Source organism: Littorina saxatilis, linkage group LG8 (assembly GCF_037325665.1).
Source record: "Littorina saxatilis isolate snail1 linkage group LG8, US_GU_Lsax_2.0, whole genome shotgun sequence".
Lineage (NCBI taxonomy): Eukaryota > Metazoa > Mollusca > Gastropoda > Littorinimorpha > Littorinidae > Littorina > Littorina saxatilis.
This window is the reverse complement of record NC_090252.1, coordinates 64,026,259-64,044,838: the sequence shown is the minus strand read 5'-3', so window position 1 is coordinate 64,044,838 and position 18,580 is coordinate 64,026,259. Positions and strand designations below refer to the sequence as shown.

Genomic DNA, 18,580 nt, shown 5'->3' with positions numbered 1-18,580 from the left:
TCCCAGAGTCAACTTTGTGCAGACTCTCCTCGGTGTCCGAACACCCCCGTGTGCACGCATGCGCACGATAAAGATCCCAGGGTCACAGCGAAAGCGTCAGGCCTAGGAAACACGAATACATGCATGCAAAAATATGAAGCCCGGGTGTCCGTTCCCGTCGCGATATAACCTTCGTGGTTGAAAACGACGTTAAACACCAAATAAAGAAAGAAAGAAAGGTGTCCCTTCGGCCAACAGCCAATAAAGTAACCATTTCAGCACTGACCCAAGACGACCCAACCCGGTCCCTAGTCCATTTTAGGTCTCCTCTAGCAGCCGGCAGCCAGCTGCCTACATCCCCCCTTGCATTTTTTTTAACATTTTCATATAAAGCCGGGTTTTCCCGTGTAAATGGCTTTGTCGTGAGGGCGTAAAACTTACATTTTCTCTCACTAGCACATTTCTTGGACGTCAAGTGTTACGTTGAGACGCGCATCTTCATTTTAAATCATTTATAAAAAAAAAGTTCCCTGGCTGGGCGCGTAAAGGCGTGTAAAGCTAATATCTCAAGTTTGACTAAAGTTAGGAACCTAATGTTTTGCATACACCCTAGGCCCCACAATTTCAAGCTCCTCACCAAGTTTGAGCTTAATTGACCTCAGAGTACCAGAGATACAAGTCTAAACTGTCGTTGGACAAACGGACAAAGAAACAAACAGACAGAGTGAAACCTAATAGCCGCTTTATAATAATAATAATAATAATAATGCAAACTTTTATAGCGCTATTCTAGAAAAATGTCTACTCTTAGCGCTTTACAATACATACATCGACCAAGCATACTATACACGCACAGGCAAAGAAACCGACCAAACATAACCAACAAACTATACATGCACAGGCAAAGAAAACGACCAAACATACAATACACGCACAGGCAAAGATAACGACCAAACATAAGCAAACATACTATGACCAAACATAACCAACATACTATACGCGCGCAGGCAAAGAGAACAATCAGCACATGTAATAATTACTGACAACTAATAATGCAGGCATACAGTGACAGTCCTTTATATATAAAGGCGGCTAAAAAAACATGCCTTCGGCGGTCATGCACTTCGGTTAAATATTCGCTGTTTCAGCACAACTCCAGACCCATAAAAACAAAGCCAGACGTTAAAAGGTCGGCTGTTTTTATGTGCCCTTTTTATCCCCTCCACGAGAACGTTTTTTTTAGTTTTTATGCTTTTCGTCGGACCCGTTAACCTTAACGATACGAGACTTCGTAATCTTGGGGGATCTTAGGATATGGGTGTTGCGTGAGAGACCGCTTAGCGTGTCAAACTTTCGCTTGGCGCGAAGATCACAGTTCTTGCCAATGGCGTCATAATCTTTGACACTAGCAAATGTGAAAGAAACCTACATCCTTGACCCGTGATCGGGAGGTCGTGGGTTCGAACCCCGGCCGGGTCATACCTAAGACTTTGAAATTGACAATCTAGTGGCTGCTCCGCCTGGCGTCTGGCATTATGGGGTTAGTGCTAGGACTGGTTGGTCCGGTGTCAGAATAATGTGACTGGGTGAGACATGAAGCCTGTGCTGCGACTTCTGTCTTGTGTGTGGCGCACGTTATATGTCAAAGCAGCACCGCCCTGATATGGCCCTTCGTGGTCGGCTGGGCGTTAAGCAAACAACAACAAAAATACATCCTTGACGTGTAAACAATGATGTCATCTCTTAGCGCACTGTGGTGTCTCAATAACTTAAAATATATAAGTGATATAATTTAAGTTATTGAGACATCACACTCACAGTGCGCTAGACTACAACAGAGTTGTCGAGGATTGTGTGTGTGTCGATCATGGGCAACCTTTTTGTCCGACAAGTAATAACAATCAACAGCTTGGCTGCTTCCTGTGTGGAGTAGGAATCCATTGCTGAATAAGTTACGCACATTTACACGGGTGTCACTTTTGAAAATAATCGAGCGAACAATTCCCACTCTCCACTTTTAATTTTTTTATTTTTTTTTTATTATTTTTTTTTATTTTTTACTGAAAACACAGAACAAAAGCTCCGTGCGGTCAGCTCCGCGAAGTATATTTCGCGAAGTCGACTTTGTTTCGTTAATTTGAGGCTTTAGGCGGTCATTGTGTGTCGTACAATGTCAGTTTTTACAGATTAAAAGCACCCAGCCCGTTGAATTTCGGTGTGTGCCTAAGGGGGAGGCTGACTGACTATTAGGGTTTAACGTCCTCTTAGACCAACTGGTCTATATTGGGACAGGTATTGGTAATACTGCTGTGATGGTGTGATACTTTGATTCGAACAAGCCCGCTGTGGCTGTCTTCTTCGACAAACCAGCATTGGGTTTGTCTCGTCAAAGTATCGAAATACGATCATGATAATCAGAGACGAGAGATGATGCATGCGTGTCTTCGTGTTTTCCAAGCCCTGAGACTTTCGCTGTGAACGTGGGACCTTTTTCGTGCGCATGTGTGCACACGGGGGTGTTCGGACACCGAAAAGAGGGGAAGGCTGTCCACATACCATGTGGAAGCGAAGACAGATCTGTGGCGTTGAACTTTTTACCCCATAGAGAATACTACATGGCTTGCTGTGTCGTACCAGATTTACACGAGTTGGTTTTTTAAATATTGAACTGCGAGCGAAAGCGAGCTGTTCACTATTTGAAAAAGCAACGAGTGTAAAATCTGGTACGACACAGCAAGCCATGTAGTATCCTGTTTATCCTACATACTGTACTTACGTGTATTTTACTGAAAATGTCCTGCAGTCGAGGCAGCTAAATTGAAGACGCTTGTTTTGGAATCTCGATCTCTTCTAAAGCCTCGTGCAATCTATTATGTCAAAGCAAAGAAACGTCACTCTGAAAGTGTGGCGTGACGTGTTAGTTCTAAAGATTCATCGAAGGTAATTAGCGAGCGCAATTTTTGTGGTTCTATAATGACGTTTGTCTCGGTGACTTTGGCATCATAAGCAGTGGAAAAACAAGTCTCTGCCAGACTTGCTTGACATGACCTCATTTACATGATATACACACGTGTGATTTGAACGATTATTATCTCACGTGTGTCTCTCTCACGTATGTAGAATAAATTACTTTGTTATACACTTGCTTGGACATGTGGGTTGCTTCCTCCCAGCAGAAAGCTAGCAGCACCAAGAGTCGCGCTACCCAGGTGTAAGCGTGTTTAGGTGTAATCAGTCACCTGCACTGCTGGCACAATGACCAAGGTGAAACAGTGCGGACACACGGGTTGGACATAGATACCGTCTCTGAGTCGCACCGTATACATTTGACCCGTGTCGGTGTCCGTCCCGGTCTGGATTCGAACCAGTGACCCGATCGAAGATTAAGAGTCCAGTGCTCTCTACCAACTGAGCTATTTCGCCCCCGGGGAAAATGATCGTTCAGGCGTGAGAAACGGTATCTTTAATCGCTAGGATCATGGCTCTGCGATTGTTGTCATAATCTGTTAACGACAAGCACATGTCAACAGTGATCAGCGTCGCTTGACACAGAGATTATGGGTATAATGTCTGTTCTCAGTGTCTGTGTGCCAAGCCAACTTTGGAGGAGTTGGACTTGGCTTAGTCTAAAAGAAAACAAAATAAACACTGTTTTCTATAAGCCGATCGTCCTGTTTCGTGAGAAAAGTATATATGAAACAGGGAAATAATAATTGCATACAAAAAAATAAAATCGGAAACAAAGGTTGTCGACCGAGCGAGCGACCTTATTTCTGTGAGATTATATGCTCTGCAAATCACGCCAGCTGGTGTCTGTGTATCTGTAAGTCTATGTTGTTGTTGCGACTGCTGGTGTTGTAGTTGCGACTGTTGTTGTTGTTGTTTTTATTTGTGTTATTGTTGTTGTTGTTGGGTGTGTTGTTGTTGCACATCACTTTAGGTCAGTGTTATTGGAAATATGATAGGCGTGCTTGTTATTACATACGTGAACCTATGTTTCATGTTTTATGTGTGTTGTCCTATACCACTGTTGTTATAATCGTTTACAGGCAGGCAGAGTGTGCCGAAGAACATTTTCCATTCTTATGTAATATTCCAATGGACAAAAAAGTACTGTTATTGTTATTGTTATTATTATTCTTGTTGTTGTTTTATTGTTGTTTTTGTTGTTGTAGTTGTTGTTGGGTGTTGATGTTGTTGTTGTTGGGTTTTTAAGAAAGTAGATCGTACAAAAACACAACTCTGTGGAGGAAATAGTCAGAAATGGTCATATCCAATGTGAAAGTGTGGGAAGATCTGAGATAGTTAACAGCACTGTTTACACGTGACTGGACTTTACCTTCAATGCAAAACAAACCTTTGGAACTGGGCCTGTGTAACACGGAAATTTTACTCCACGAAAATGTTACTCCGGAGTAAAGATTTCGTACGAAATTCTTACTCCGAGTACACCTTTCGAAGGAGAAAAGAACTCCCTAAGGCACGAAAAAATTACTCCCTCCACGAAATTTTTACTCCCCATTTTTTTTACTTCCAGTAAAAATCTCGTACGCAAAAATGGGATGCGGGCGAAGGGATAATGCCAATATGTGATCTCGCGCACACGAATGTCGCGCTACCCTCCCTCTACCCCTTCCACCACCAAGACTAACAGGGGACAAGGGAGTAAAAATTTCGTACACCTGGCATGGGAAGTTAAATTGCTCGTGTTAGGGTGAAGTAATTTATTCGTTCACCCTAACTTTATTTATTCGTTACCCCCCGCGGGTTAGGGGGAGTCCCATAGTGGTTGGGACGAGAAAGAATTTACCCGATTCTCCCCAGCATGTCGTAAGAGGCGACTAACGGATTCTGTTTCTCCTTTTACCCTTGTTAAGTGTTTCTTCTTCTCCGGAGTAAAAATCTCGTGGGAGTAATTTTCTCGTGTTACACCGGGCATATTTAGGCAAGCGTTTTTTTTTATGAATTGTGTTAAGGGTGTTTTACTGCGAATGGACTTTGCCTTTAAAATCAAAACAAACCTTTGAACTTGGCCGTGTCGATTAAGGCAAGCGATGTTTTATTTTATTTTATGAATTGTGTTTGGGGTGTTTTACTGCGAATGGACTTTGCCTTTAAATTCAAAACGAACCTTTGGAACCAGTCCCAAACACTTACGCACGTGAATTTATGAATTGTGATTTGTGGTATTTTCGTCACACCCAGTTCGTTATCAGTTGTTGCCGTTAGACTCTGCTTAGGGTTCAATGTACGAGTCTGTAGCTCACCATATCAACAGGTGTCATATGTAGGTCAAAAAGGGAGAGGGGGGGGGGGGGGGAGGGAGTGATGGAGATCATGAGCGGCGGAGAAGAGTGAAGGGGTAGGGGGTGTGTGGGGGGGGGGAGGGAGGGAGGGATGGGTGTTGTGGGTCGGGAAGCTAGGATTGCACAGTAAATTGAAGTTATCGTCACAAAAAGTTCCTCCTTGTCAAACAGCGTTGGTTTGTCGTCGTCTTTTGTGCAATTGGTTCCACGGCGTATAAAAGGAGGAAGGATTCAGAGTAAAGCTAGACTGAGTTGACTGCAATCAGAGTTACATTGCGCTGTTGACATGAGCATTTCTTGTATGTGTCTTATTACCGAGAACAATGACAGAAAAGGAGAGTTTCTACAAATCGCTGTAAGTTTAAACATTTTCTATTGTCTCTGTAAGTTTAAACAATGGCGACTGCACGTGAGAGGGACCAATAAAGAGACCAAAAAGCAATGTACTCACGTTAAAATGACGAACACGGAACGAATAACAGCGTTTATACATTTTCTATTGTCTCTGTAAGTTTAAACATTTTCTATTGTCTTCGGTTTTTTGTTGTTGTAATATCCAGAATTGAAATGATAAAAAAAACTTTCCTACTCAGATCTACGATTTCATTTCTCTATTATGTTCAAGTATTTGTTAATAAAGCAAGTAAGTTCGCATTTCGCTTTACATTTGGTTTGTGTAGTTTATGTGCTACTTTTATATAAATGTTACTTGAGTTTTAATATTCGCTACCGGCATTGAAGACGCTTGTTTTGGAACCTCGATCTCTTCTAAAGCCTCGTGCAATCTATTACGTCAAAGCAAAGAAACGTCACTCTGAAAGTGTGGCGTGACGTGTTAGTTCTGAAGATTCGTCGAGGGTAATTTGCGAGCGCAATTTTTGTTTCTATAATGACGTTTGTCTCGGTGACTTTAGCATCATAAGCAGGTCTCTGCCAGACTTGCTAGACATGACCTCATTTACATGATGTACGCACGTGTGATTTGAACGATTATTATCTCACGGGTGTCTCTCTCACGTATGTAGGATATATATATATATATATATCTCTCTCTCTCCCTCTCCCTCTCTCTCTCTCTCTCTCTCTCTCTCTCTCTCTCTCTCTCTCTCTCTCTCTCTCTCTCTCTCTCTCTCTCTCTCTCTCTCTCTCTCTCTTGCATTCTCCCAGTAAGGTCATATATTTTACTACGTTGCAAGCCCCTGGAGCAAATTTTTGATTAGTGCTTTTGTAAACAAGAAACAATTGACAAGTGGCTCTATCCCATCTCCCCCCTTTCCCTGTCGCGATATAACCTTCGTGGTTGAAAACGACGTTAAACACCAAATAAAGAAAAGAAAGAACGGGAATATAAAAACATGTTAGAAAGAAAGAAAAGATTGTATAATGATTTGACATAACAAAAACTTATTGAATCTGTTAATGATCAACAAGAATTTTTGAATATAATGCATAAATTATCCTCAAAACGAAAACAAATAAAGAACAACATACCAGTTGATACCTGGTTTCAGCATTTCAAAGTATTATTGGAAAAAGATGTAATTGAGGCTGAAGAAATTGAATATGAAGACGATGAAGGTATTTTGAATCGTCCTATTTCAAAAGAAGAAGTGTTGATTGCAATGAGAAAGTTAAAACCTCAAAAGTCTGCTGGGCTTGATGGAATAATAGGAGAACTTTTGAAAAAGGTTTTTTCTCCAGGGATTGACTTTTTGGTACACTTGTTTAATTTTTTGTTTTCCAAGGGTGTATTTCCAGAAAGTTGGACAGAGTCCATTGTTATCCCTTTGTTTAAGAAAGGCGATGTGAATGATCAAAATAATTATCGGGGAATTTCGCTGTGTAATGTTAGTAGCAAGGTCTTTAGTACTGTGATTAATAACAGGTTGCAAGAATGGATTGAATGTAATAACAATACGGGTGAATATCAAGCTCGTTTTAAAAAGAAATATTCCACTATTGATCATATGTTTACACTGTTGGCCTTTGTACAGAAACAATTGTCTTTGAATCGTAAGCTGTATGTTGCCTTTATAGATTTTGAGAAGGCGTTTGATTCCATCAACAGAGCTTTGCTCTGGCCAATTCTGTTAAAAAAATGGTATAAAAGGGAAACTCTTTAGGTGTGTGAAGAGTATGTATGATAATGTAAAAATAAAAGTGAGATGTGGAGCAAAGTTTACGGATTATATTAATTGTACATTTGGTGTTAAACAGGGCGATGTATGTAGCCCAGTTTTATTTTCTCTCTTTATTAATGAGTTAGCTCTTGAGATAATTGAGAATGGAAGACATGGTGCCACATTTACTGATGATTATTTGGAATTGTTTATTCTTTTGCTTGCTGATGATTTATTGTTGTTATCAGAGACTGTTGTGGGTCTACAGACTCAGTTAAATAATTTACGCAGGGCAGTGTCCTCTCTTCATTTAAAGGTAACCATGAGTAAAAGTAACATTATTGTGTTTAGGAAAGGTGGATATTTGAGTGCAAGGGAAAGATGGACATATGGGGTTGATACTTTACCTGTTGTAAACGTGTATAAGTATTTAAGAATATTGTTTTCAACTCGACTCAGTTTCACTGCTGCCTGTAGCGATCTCTCAAGCCGGGCCAAACATGCTCTGATGTGTATTATACAAAGATTATCTGTGCTTAATAATAATAGTTTGAATGTTTTTTGAAGTTGTTTGATTCCCAAGTACAACCAATAGTACAGTATGGTGCTGAGATATGGGGATTGGATAAAGCTGCTCTGCAGTGTAGAAAAGTCCATTTATTTGCATTGAAGAAGTTCTTAGGAGTTCGTATGCGAACACCTAATGACCTGATATATGGCGAGACAAACAGATATCCGATATATTTGAATTCTATTTTAAGATGCGTTAGCTACTGGATGAAATTGTTAAAGATGGAGGCGCACAGACTTCCTCGTAAATCATATGATATGTTGTATAAAATGGATGAGAGTGGTAAAAAGAACTGGGCCTCACGTGTCCGTTGTAAATTGTATGAGTACGGATTTGGTTTTGTGTGGTTGAATCAGGGCGTTGTTAATGAAAAAGAGTTTTTGTGTGTTTTTAGGGAAAGGTTGGTCGATTGCAGATGGCAAGAGCGGGATTATCATATTCAAACTAGTGATAGATTTGCTGTTTATCGGACATTTTGTACCGTACATGACATTAAACCCTACCTTTTGTTGAATGTGGATAGACATCTAAAGTTTATTATGACTAGATTTCGATTCGGTATTTCAGAAATAAATGTGCATGCTAACCGATATAAACAGCATGATGCCGATCAGTTGATGTGTCCCCTTTGTAAAGTAAAGCAAGAAGATGAAGTCCATTTTGTTTTGTGTTGTCCATACTTAAACAGATTAAGAGAAAAATTTATCCCATTTAAATATTATAAAAACCCAAGCACTTTTAGACTCAGCTTGCTACTGGCTTCACCTCAAGAAACTGTTGTTAGAAATGTATCCTTGTATTTGTATAAAGCCTTTAAATTAAGAGATGTTGTAACCTCTTAGTTAAATAACGTGTAATGTATGTTTTAATCTGTAGTGTTGTGCGATTATTATGTTGTAACTTTTTTGCACCTGATGAGTTAAATTATTTGCAACGTTAACCATTTGTTCACACTCCTTCATAATGGGGCTATGGCCTATTGAATAAATTATCTGCGTCTGCGTCAGCGTCTCTCTACAGCTACCTCATCTACGCTTATAGACCAAATCTGTGTGTCAACTCGAGCTAACATTATTGAAACCTCAGTTCCAAGTTTTTTTCCAGTGTGCCTCACGTTGTCGAAAAAAGGGTTTAGAATCCCAAAACGAAAACATAAATTTATAACATATAGGTTATTTTCAAAACTTGATCAAGATTCATACCTTTCGGAACTCAGTTGTACACATTTTTTTAATGATTTATAATTATACTGACCCCGACGAAGCATTTGATTTATGGTACAACTTGTTTATAAAAGTATATGATAAACATGCACCATTTCGAACCTCTCGTGTGCAGCAACATCCCAAACCTAAGTGGCTTACAGGCGACATTCAACATGCGATTGATTACCGCGATTTTCTTAAACGTAAGGGAAAAGAAGAAGAATACAGAAAACAGAGAAACAAAGTAACGTCCATAAAACGTGCAGCTCGTAGAAAGTATTACTGTGAGCTCGCTGCATCCAGTTCAAAACAAAACTCTAAAGCCATCTGGAAGGTGATCAACCAATTATCTCGTAAAGATACAGTAAAATCTTCCGTTATTGATATACCTGCTGATGATCTGAACATTCATTTTACTTCTATTGTTGACAAAATAATTACAACTGACAGATCGAAACAGAATAATCTGGACAAGTTGAAACAGTTTTGTGATTCAAAAAATATTACCCATAATTTAGACATTCCGCTGCTATCTGTTAGCGAAGTCTTCCATTATCTGTTATGCTTAAAACAAACAAGTACTCGTGGTTTGGATAATCTTGATGGGAAAATTCTGAAGTTGTCTGCCCCTTTTATTGCAGAATCCCTTTAAGTTACATGTGTTTATAATTTGTGCCTTGACAAATCCTACTTTCCCACCAAATTAAAGGAGGCGAAAGTAATCCCGCTATTTAAATCAGGTAGTTCTTCTGACCCCGCCAATTACAGACCAATCTCAATTCTTCCTGTTTTATCAAAACCACTTGAAAAACACATATTTACACACTTGACCACTCATTTGAAGAAATACGATCTTATACATTCCAACCAGTCAGGTTTTAGAGAAAATCATTCGTGCCACACAGCATTAACAAACCTTCTTGAAAGTTGGCTTAGTAGCATTAATAATAATCAACTCTGTGGTGTCTTATTCGTCGATTTTGCTAAAGCTTTCGACGTTATTAATCATGAATTACTATTAAGAAAATTAGTTGAATATAGAATGTCACCCCAAACCTTATGCCTGCTCTCCTCTTTCTTAGCCGGGCGAGAGCAGTCTGTCTGCGTTAATTCAACCGTATCCAGCAAAAGACCTGTGTTATACGGGGTTCCCCAGGGTTCTGTCCTTGGACCACTACTCTTTTCCCTGTATATTAATGATCTTCCTACCGCCCTGATATGGCCCTTCGTGGTCGGCTGGGCGTTAAGCAAACAAACAAACAAACAAACAAACAAACAAACAAACAAACAAATGATCTTCCTCTTAGTATTAATGATGACTGCAAACTCTTTGCTGACGATACGACCCTACACACTACTGATAAAAAAATTAGACAAAGTTTATTCATCGTTGCAGAACAGTGTAGATGATCTCATTCATTGGACGGAGTATAACCACATGAGTCTTCACCCTAAAAAGACCAAATACATGTTAATAACAACAAGACAAAAGAGACAAAACATACGAAATAATCCTCATTCCATATTAATTGGTAACGACGCAATAGAGGAGGTAGGAGATCATAAAGTTTTGGGAGTAAATATCGATAATAATTTGTCTTGGGCCCATCATGTTCGGTCGGTATGTAAAACAATGTCCAGAAAAATATATCAGTTAAATAGAATTAAACACTTTCTAGATCAGCACTCAAGGTTATTATACTTTAACGCATATATACAAACCATCACAGATTATTGTTCAACCATCTGGGACTCTGCCAGTGCTAATATTTTAAAACCATTGTATAGTTTACATAGGCGAGCGCTGAAACTAATTTTACTGAAACAATCCAGTCTTGTATTTGATGATTATAAGAAACTTAAGATTCTCCCATTAAAAGAAAGATTTAAATTCTTCTTCTTCTTCGTCGTTCGCTGAAAGATTTAAATTAAATGAAGGCGTGCTCCTTCGCAAAATACTTTCCGGCCGTGCACCACGAACTTTCGTTGCAAACTTTAAAGTCAAACCAAACCGAAAGTTTAACGTCCCAATTCCAAGGATAGATCTCTTCAAATCAAGCTTAGCCTATTATGGTAGCGTCCTGTGGAATTCTCTCCCGGAATTTGTGAGAGTCCCAATGAGTCTCAATACTTTCAAAAAACACCTTTCACTGTATTTAATGTTAAATTACGAAAAATCACAGTGATGGAGACTTTGTTTGGTTATATTTTCATTTGTCCAAAGCATCAGTGTTCATTATATCCACACAAAAACACTCAAAGCTTTAATAACACATTTACTCATGCATGTGTATTCAGCATTGTTTTCACTACGTTACAAATACGACGCTTTATATTTGTGTTTAATATGTAATGTGTAAATATTCATATGTTGTTGTTTTTCTCTACCTTTTTTTCTACGTTAATATCCGTGTAAATATGTGATTAGATTAGTCCCCTCTCTGGGCGAGGGCTGGTTGAAAAAAAGCTCGTTGTATTGCTTATGCCACAACCCTCGAAAAATAAAATTTGATTTGATTTGATTTGATTTGATTTGATTTGATCTCCCTCTCTCTCTCTCTCTCTCTTTCTCTCTCTCTCTCTCTCTCTCTCTCTCTCTCTCTCTCTCTCTCTCTCTCTCTCTCTCTCTCTCTCTCTCTCTCTCTCTCTCTCTCTCTCTCTCTCTCTCTCTCTCTCTCTCTTTATTCGTCTAAGGAAGGTTTTCATTCCACACAAAATAACCGCTAGTACAGTGTTGCTACGCTCGTACGTATAATGCATTTTAGTGAAGTTAGTATAGCGTGGAATTTTCCATTCATGGCTGTTTGGAGTTTTTCCAGTTCTTTAGGGCGAGTGTTGGAAGTTTTCCATTTTGCCAGAATACTAATACGGTCTGGTTGAGTACGTCTAATGAAGAATCCGTACTATTTTTAAACCTGCGACTTAAATTGTCAGTACACAAGTGACGACACACAACAAAAGAGAGCACATAAACACAAACACAGTTTTCGCTGTAGAGTGCATTATGGGTCCACCCAGAGATTCCTGAGAAAAAAGTCAAACATTGCAGTATTGGAAGATCTTTTGAATCTACGATTCATGGATTTTCACCTTGTTTTATTGTGTGTGTGTGTGTGTGTGTGTGTGTGTGTGTGTGTGTGTGTGTGTGTGTGTGTGTGTGTGTTGGATAAAAGCACTAGAGCTTGCATCAAAGCGTCAATCGATCAAAGAATCCTACACCTTTATCCTTACTGTACTATCACTATAATTATTAATAGAGTAGGATCGACCGGCGCTTTGATACAACAAGCTTCTGGAGATAAAAGCAATATATTGCTATTGCAAAACACTATCCTATGCATCTTTACAGTTTTAACGTTCATTTTTTTCTTCTTTTTCAAAAGTTCATTTACTGAATTAATTAGATCATCGCACATCGTCCTCACGTGTATCACACTTCCTTCGTCAATGTCAAACCTATAAACGTCATTTCCGGCTGCTGTTGACACACCGTGGACTTGCTTTCAATAAAAAAAAACAACATGTGTTGCATCGGTTAACACCACAAACAACCTGCTGATACCGCTCATCACAATATCAACAACGCTATTGATAACAACAACAGAACGAACGTGGCTGCAAATAACATGTTCAATTGAACAAAAACGGGCTTTAACATCACTACCCCCCACCCCTACCCCCCCCACCTCCAAAGTATTTTCCATTCTGTGTTGTCATTTTCCAAGCAATGTGCATGTTTGACGTATACCCACAGAGGAGGTAATTCACGCATGCTATTATTACATTTTCATACGCTGCCGTTGGAAACGGTAATGTGCATGTGTGGGCGTGTCCGTGTCTCTCTGCTTGAAAAAAAACCCCACCTAAAATCCGATGAAAGGCATAGTCCGTACTGTGAAAGCAGTTCTTCTCAATCTCAGATCGAATCAGACTTTGACATAGGATAAGAGCATCGTTCCACTCTAACATAAAGCAGTCACCAGCCTCGCTGCTTCATGGTTAGATTGGAAATCGTGTGGTGAGCTAATACCGCTGTTGACACCTATGTCATGATCAGATTGGAAATCGTGTGGTGAGCTAATACCGCTTTGACACCTATGTCATGATCAGATTGGAAATCGTGTGGTGAGCTAATACCGCTTTGACACCTATGTCATGATCAGATTGGAAATCGTGTGGTGAGCTAATACCGCTTTGACACCTATGTCATGATCAGATTGGAAATCGTATGGTGAGCTAATACCGCTTTGACACCTATGTCATGATCAGATTGGAAATCGTGTGGTGAGCTAATACCGCTTTGACACCTATGTCATGATCAGATTGGAAATCGTGTGGTGAGCTAATACCGCTTTGACACCTATGTCATGATCAGATTGGAAATCGTATGGTGAGCTAATACCGCTTTGACACCTATGTCATGATCAGATTGGAAATCGTGTGGTGAGCTAATACCGCTTTGACACCTATGTCATGATCAGATTGGAAATCGTGTGGTGAGCTAATACCGCTTTGACACCTATGTCATGATCAGATTGGGAATCGTGTGGTGAGCTAATACCGCTTTGACACCTATGTCATGATCAGATTGGAAATCGTGTGGTGAGCTAATACCGCTGTTGACACCTATGTCATGATCAGATTGGAAATCGTATGGTGAGCTAATACCGCTTTGACACCTATGTCATGATCAGATTGGAAATCGTATGGTGAGCTAATACCGCTTTGACACCTATGTCATGATCAGATTGGAAATCGTATGGTGAGCTAATACCGCTTTGACACCTATGTCATGATCAGATTGGAAATCGTATGGTGAGCTAATACCGCTTTGACACCTATGTCATGGTTAGATTGGAAATCGTGTGGTGAGCTAATACCGCTGTTGACACCTATGTCATGATCAGTTTCGGAATTCATTCCTCAAAAATCCACACCTGGCCTGATTTTGTTGTTGTTGCGTGGAGTGTATCCTGGGGGAGGAATGCTTTTATCCCATGTGAATGCCTGAACAGATTAATGTGATAGTGATTTTGATCGCCTATACGGAACTGAATGCACCTTTTATCCTTCGGTTTCGACCAGGGAAGAAAAAAAAGCAAGTTATTATTCACTCGAAAGCCGCGATCGGGTGTACGCAATCACAGTGTGCTCGCGACCGTCAACGCGTGAATGAAAATTGAGATTAAAGTTGGATTACCCAGTAAGCCATTCAATACTGACTCCATAGTTATATTTAACGTTAGATTGGCATGTGTTTTTGTGCTCGTTCCATGGGGGCCCGGTAGCTCAGTTGGTAGAGCACTGGACTTGTGATCGATCGGAAGGTCGCTGGTTCGAATTCGGGCCGGGACGGACACGGGTCAACTTTATGTGCAGACTCAGAGACGGTATCCATGTCCCACCCCCGTGTCCCCACAGTGGCACGTAAAAGACCTTGGTCATTCTGCCATAAGTGCAGGTGGCTGAATACACCTAAACACGCAGACACCTGGGTAGCGCGACCCCGTTGCTGCTAGCTTTCCACTGGGAGGAAGCGACCCGAATTTCCCAGCAATGGGACAATAAATAAATGAAAAATGAAAAAAAATGAAAATGAAAAATGTGTGGAAGGAACGGTGTTATTCCAGACAAATCTCTGGAACTTGTTGTGTATGTATATGGTGCGTTGCCCTCCTCGCTGGCAAGTGGTTCCGTGTGACCGAGATACATGTACTTATATTTTGTATTATAAACAGATGTGTGTGTGTGTGTGTGTGTGTGTGTGTGTGTGTGTGTGTGTGTGTGTGTGTGTGTGTGTGTGTGTGTGTGTGTGTGTGTGGAAGGTGTTACACCTTACTTTGTCTGTGTCGCTGCTACATCGGGGTGAGACATTTTATGCTGGGGTGAAGTTTCTATTGTTGAAATGTAGGTACTACTAATATATATATATATGTTACAGTTAATCTGTGAAACCAGGGAATACGTGTATTAACTAGGTAATACATGAATTAACTGACGAAAAAAACCCAGTTAATTCATGTATTACCTAAAATAGTGTAGTTAATACACGTATTCCCTGGTTTCACAGATTAACTGTAACATATACACTGCTACTCATATGTTTTGTTTGCTTCTGTCTGTGGGTTTTGTGCGTTTGCCTGATTGTCCGTCTGTATGTATGCATGTCTGTTTCTTTCTTTCTCTGTCTCTCTCTGTCTATATTATACGTATTTATACCTGTCTGTCTGTCTGTCTGTCTGTCGGTCGGTCTGTCTGTCTGTCTGTCTGTCTGTCTGTCTGTCTTCCTGTCTCCTTTCTTATTGGAAGAAGAGAATGATGAACTATGACATTTCCTAACTGTGTCTGCTTGTGCTGGTTCCAATGGTTGAAGGTACTGTATCATTCCAGCCAAATCTCTGAAACTTTTTGTGTGCATATTGGTGTGTTGCCCCCCTCGTTGGAAAGTGGAAAGATGAACTATGAAATATAATAATAATAATAATAATATGGGAGATTTATAGAACGCTTTACATTCTCAAAGCGCTTTACAATGACAAACATACATAATACATACAAAGCAAAGCAAAAGCATGTGCAGCAGCATTCAGCACACAAGTGAACAACGAAACTCAAACTCTACATCAATACAATCTGCAAGCATGCTAACACAGGCAAAACATTCAAACATTCAAACACCTGATTCAAAAATGCACCATGTTGAAATAAAATTAATCAAAATACTGGGTGAAGAATTGTGTTTTAAGGTTTGATTTGAAGGAACAGAATGTTTGGCAGTGTCGGATAGAGTAAGGGAGAGAGTTCCACGCAACGGCAGCAGAGTGGGAGAAGGCTCTCTGGCCGTGCTGTTTGCGACTAAAAGAAGATAGACGGAATATTCTAGTGTCTACTTCGTCTTCTTGTTTCCAGAGTCTCCCCACCACTCACGATGGATCCAGACACAAAGAACGGTGTGTACTACGCAAGCGCACCGGAAGCGGAAGCTGGCACGGTGACGCTGCCGTCGACCAATGACGACGAGGATGAGAATCAGGAACGAGGCAACTGGTCGCGCAAGATGGACTTCTTCCTGTCCTGTCTCAGCTACGCAGTGGGGCTGGGCAATGTCTGGAGGTTTCCCTACATTTGTGCCAGAAACGGTGGAGGTGAGTGTGGTTGTTGTTGTCGTCGTCGTCGTCTACCATCTCTATCTTCATCCTTTCTCTCTTTACCTATCATCCTCATCGATGTCGTCGTTGGTGTCGTCGTCATCCAGAAGCGTGGTCGTCGTTGTAGTCGTCGTCGTCATCATAATCATACTCATCATCATCATCATCATCATCATCATCATCATCATCATCATCATCATCATCATCATCATCATCATCATCATCATCATCTTCACCAACAACATTATCACATTATCATCACCAACATCATCATCAGCAGCAGCAGCAGCAACACCATCATCATCATCAATGAATACCTTGTGGATATATAAAAGATGTCACCCTCCGAAACATCATGTAAGCTATGGTTGTCCTGTGGTGACTCACATCAATGCCCTTCTCACACAGCTATCATTGTGTGTGTGTGTGTTTGTGTGTGTGTGTGTATGTGTGTGTGTGTGTGTGTGTGTGTGTGTGTGTGTGTGTGTGTGCGTGTGTGTGTGTGTGTGTGTGTGCGTGTGTGTGTGTGTGTGTGTGCGCGCTATGCTGTGTTCCAATGTAAACTGTGCATAGTGTGGCACAATCTCCATACGCCCTTTGACTCGCTCACAGCAATACTTATTGGTCATGATCTGATTGTATGCTCCAATGGCGCATGACACGTTAGAAAACCAAAGTCTTGGATAGTCTCCACATTTGAGAGCGTGTGGGAATGAAGGTGTGTTGGTAAAGATGTCCGTTTTGCCTGTTTGGGCCATTCACACGTGAGTGTCTATAGACATAGACGAAGCCGTCAAATTGCGGCGGAAGGGGGGGGGGGGGGGAGGGGGAGGTGTGGATGGAAACTTGTTGTCATCAATCCTTAAATACAAACGTATCTGTTTCCACTGACGGAAGAAAAAAAGCCATGATAGCATTGTTAATATCCTGGTCACAGGTGATACAGGCTGATTGGAATGCTACATGATGCTGTCAGTGATACTCGCAGTGTTGGCTCCGGAAAAGAATGACGGTAAAGGGTTAGCGGTTGAGGCCGAGAGAGAGAGAGAGAGAGAGAGAGAGAGAGAGAGAGAGAGAGAGAGAGAGAGAGAGAGAGAGAGAGAGAGAGAGAGAGAGAGAGAGGGGGGGGGGGGGGGGTGCAGAGAGAGAGGAGAGAGAGAGCGAGGCATTGTGTGTATGTATGTGTGTGTGTGTGTGTGTGTGTGTGTGTGTGTGTGTGTGTGTGTGTGTGTGTGTGTGTGTGTGTTCGGCACAGAGAGTGAGAGAGACAAAGAGATAGATCACCAGGAACACTAACAGAGAGACAGAGGTCCTTGGCCTTGAGCTAAGCCACCCCCTCTCCCATCCCTGGACTGGGTGGCCGAGTGGTAACGCACTTGCGCTCGGAAGCGAGAGGTTGCGAGTTCGACCCTGGGTCAGGGCGTGAGCAATTTTCTCCCCCCTTTCCTAACCTAGGTGGTGGGTTCAAGTGCTAGTCTTTCGGATGAGACGAAAAACCGAGGTCCCTTCGTGTACACTACATTGGGGTGTGCACGTTAAAGATCGCACGATTGACAAAAGGGTCTTTCCTGGCAAAATTGTTTTGGCATAGATGAAAATGTCCACCAAAATACCCGTGTGACTTGGAATAATAGGCCGTGAAAAGTAGGATATGCGCCGAAATGGCTGCGCCATCTGCTGGCCGATGTGAATGCGTGATGTATTGTGTAAAAAAAATTCCATCTCACACGGCATAAATAAATCCCTGCGCCTTGAATATGTGCGCGATATAAATTGCATACAAATACAAAAAAAATACAAAAAATAAATCCCTGCGCTTAGAACTGTACCCACGGAATACGAGCGATATAAGCTCAGGGGATATAGCTCAGTTGGTAGCGAGGGGATATAGCTCAGTTGGTAGCGCGCTGGATTTGTATTCAGTTGGCCGCTGTCAGCGCGAGTTCGATCCCAGGTTCGGCGGAAATTTATTTCACAGAGTCAACTTTGTGTGCAGACTCTCTTCGGTGTCCGAACCACCCCCCGTGTATACTACATTGGGTGTGCACGTTAAAGATCCCACGATTGACAAAAGGGTCTTTCCTGGCAAAATTGCTTAGGCACAGTTAATAATTGTCTACCATACCCGTGTGACTTGGAATAAGGCCGTTAAAGGTAAATATGCGCCGACATGGCTGCAATCTACTGGCCGTATAAAATTTCATCTCACACGGCATCACTGCAGAGCGCCTAGAACTGTACCCACGGAATA

General features: G+C 41.1%; 1 protein-coding gene across 3 annotated transcripts in view; it reads left to right on the top strand.

Moving 5' to 3' along the window:
• LOC138974155 (sodium- and chloride-dependent glycine transporter 1-like) overlaps positions 1-18,580 on the top strand; it is an 87,383-nt gene that overhangs the window by 31,439 nt on the left and 37,364 nt on the right. Inside the window, exons 1-2 of one of the 3 annotated variants that reach the window (XM_070346851.1) lie at positions 5,376-5,640; positions 16,091-16,326. In XM_070346851.1, coding sequence (XP_070202952.1) covers positions 5,609-5,640; positions 16,091-16,326 — 268 coding nt within the window. In that variant the 5' untranslated portion in view covers positions 5,376-5,608. Of the gene's footprint in view, positions 1-5,375; positions 5,641-14,103; positions 14,894-16,090; positions 16,327-18,580 lie in introns of those variants that run through there. The other 2 variants (XM_070346853.1, XM_070346852.1) reach the window with 2 other exon arrangements.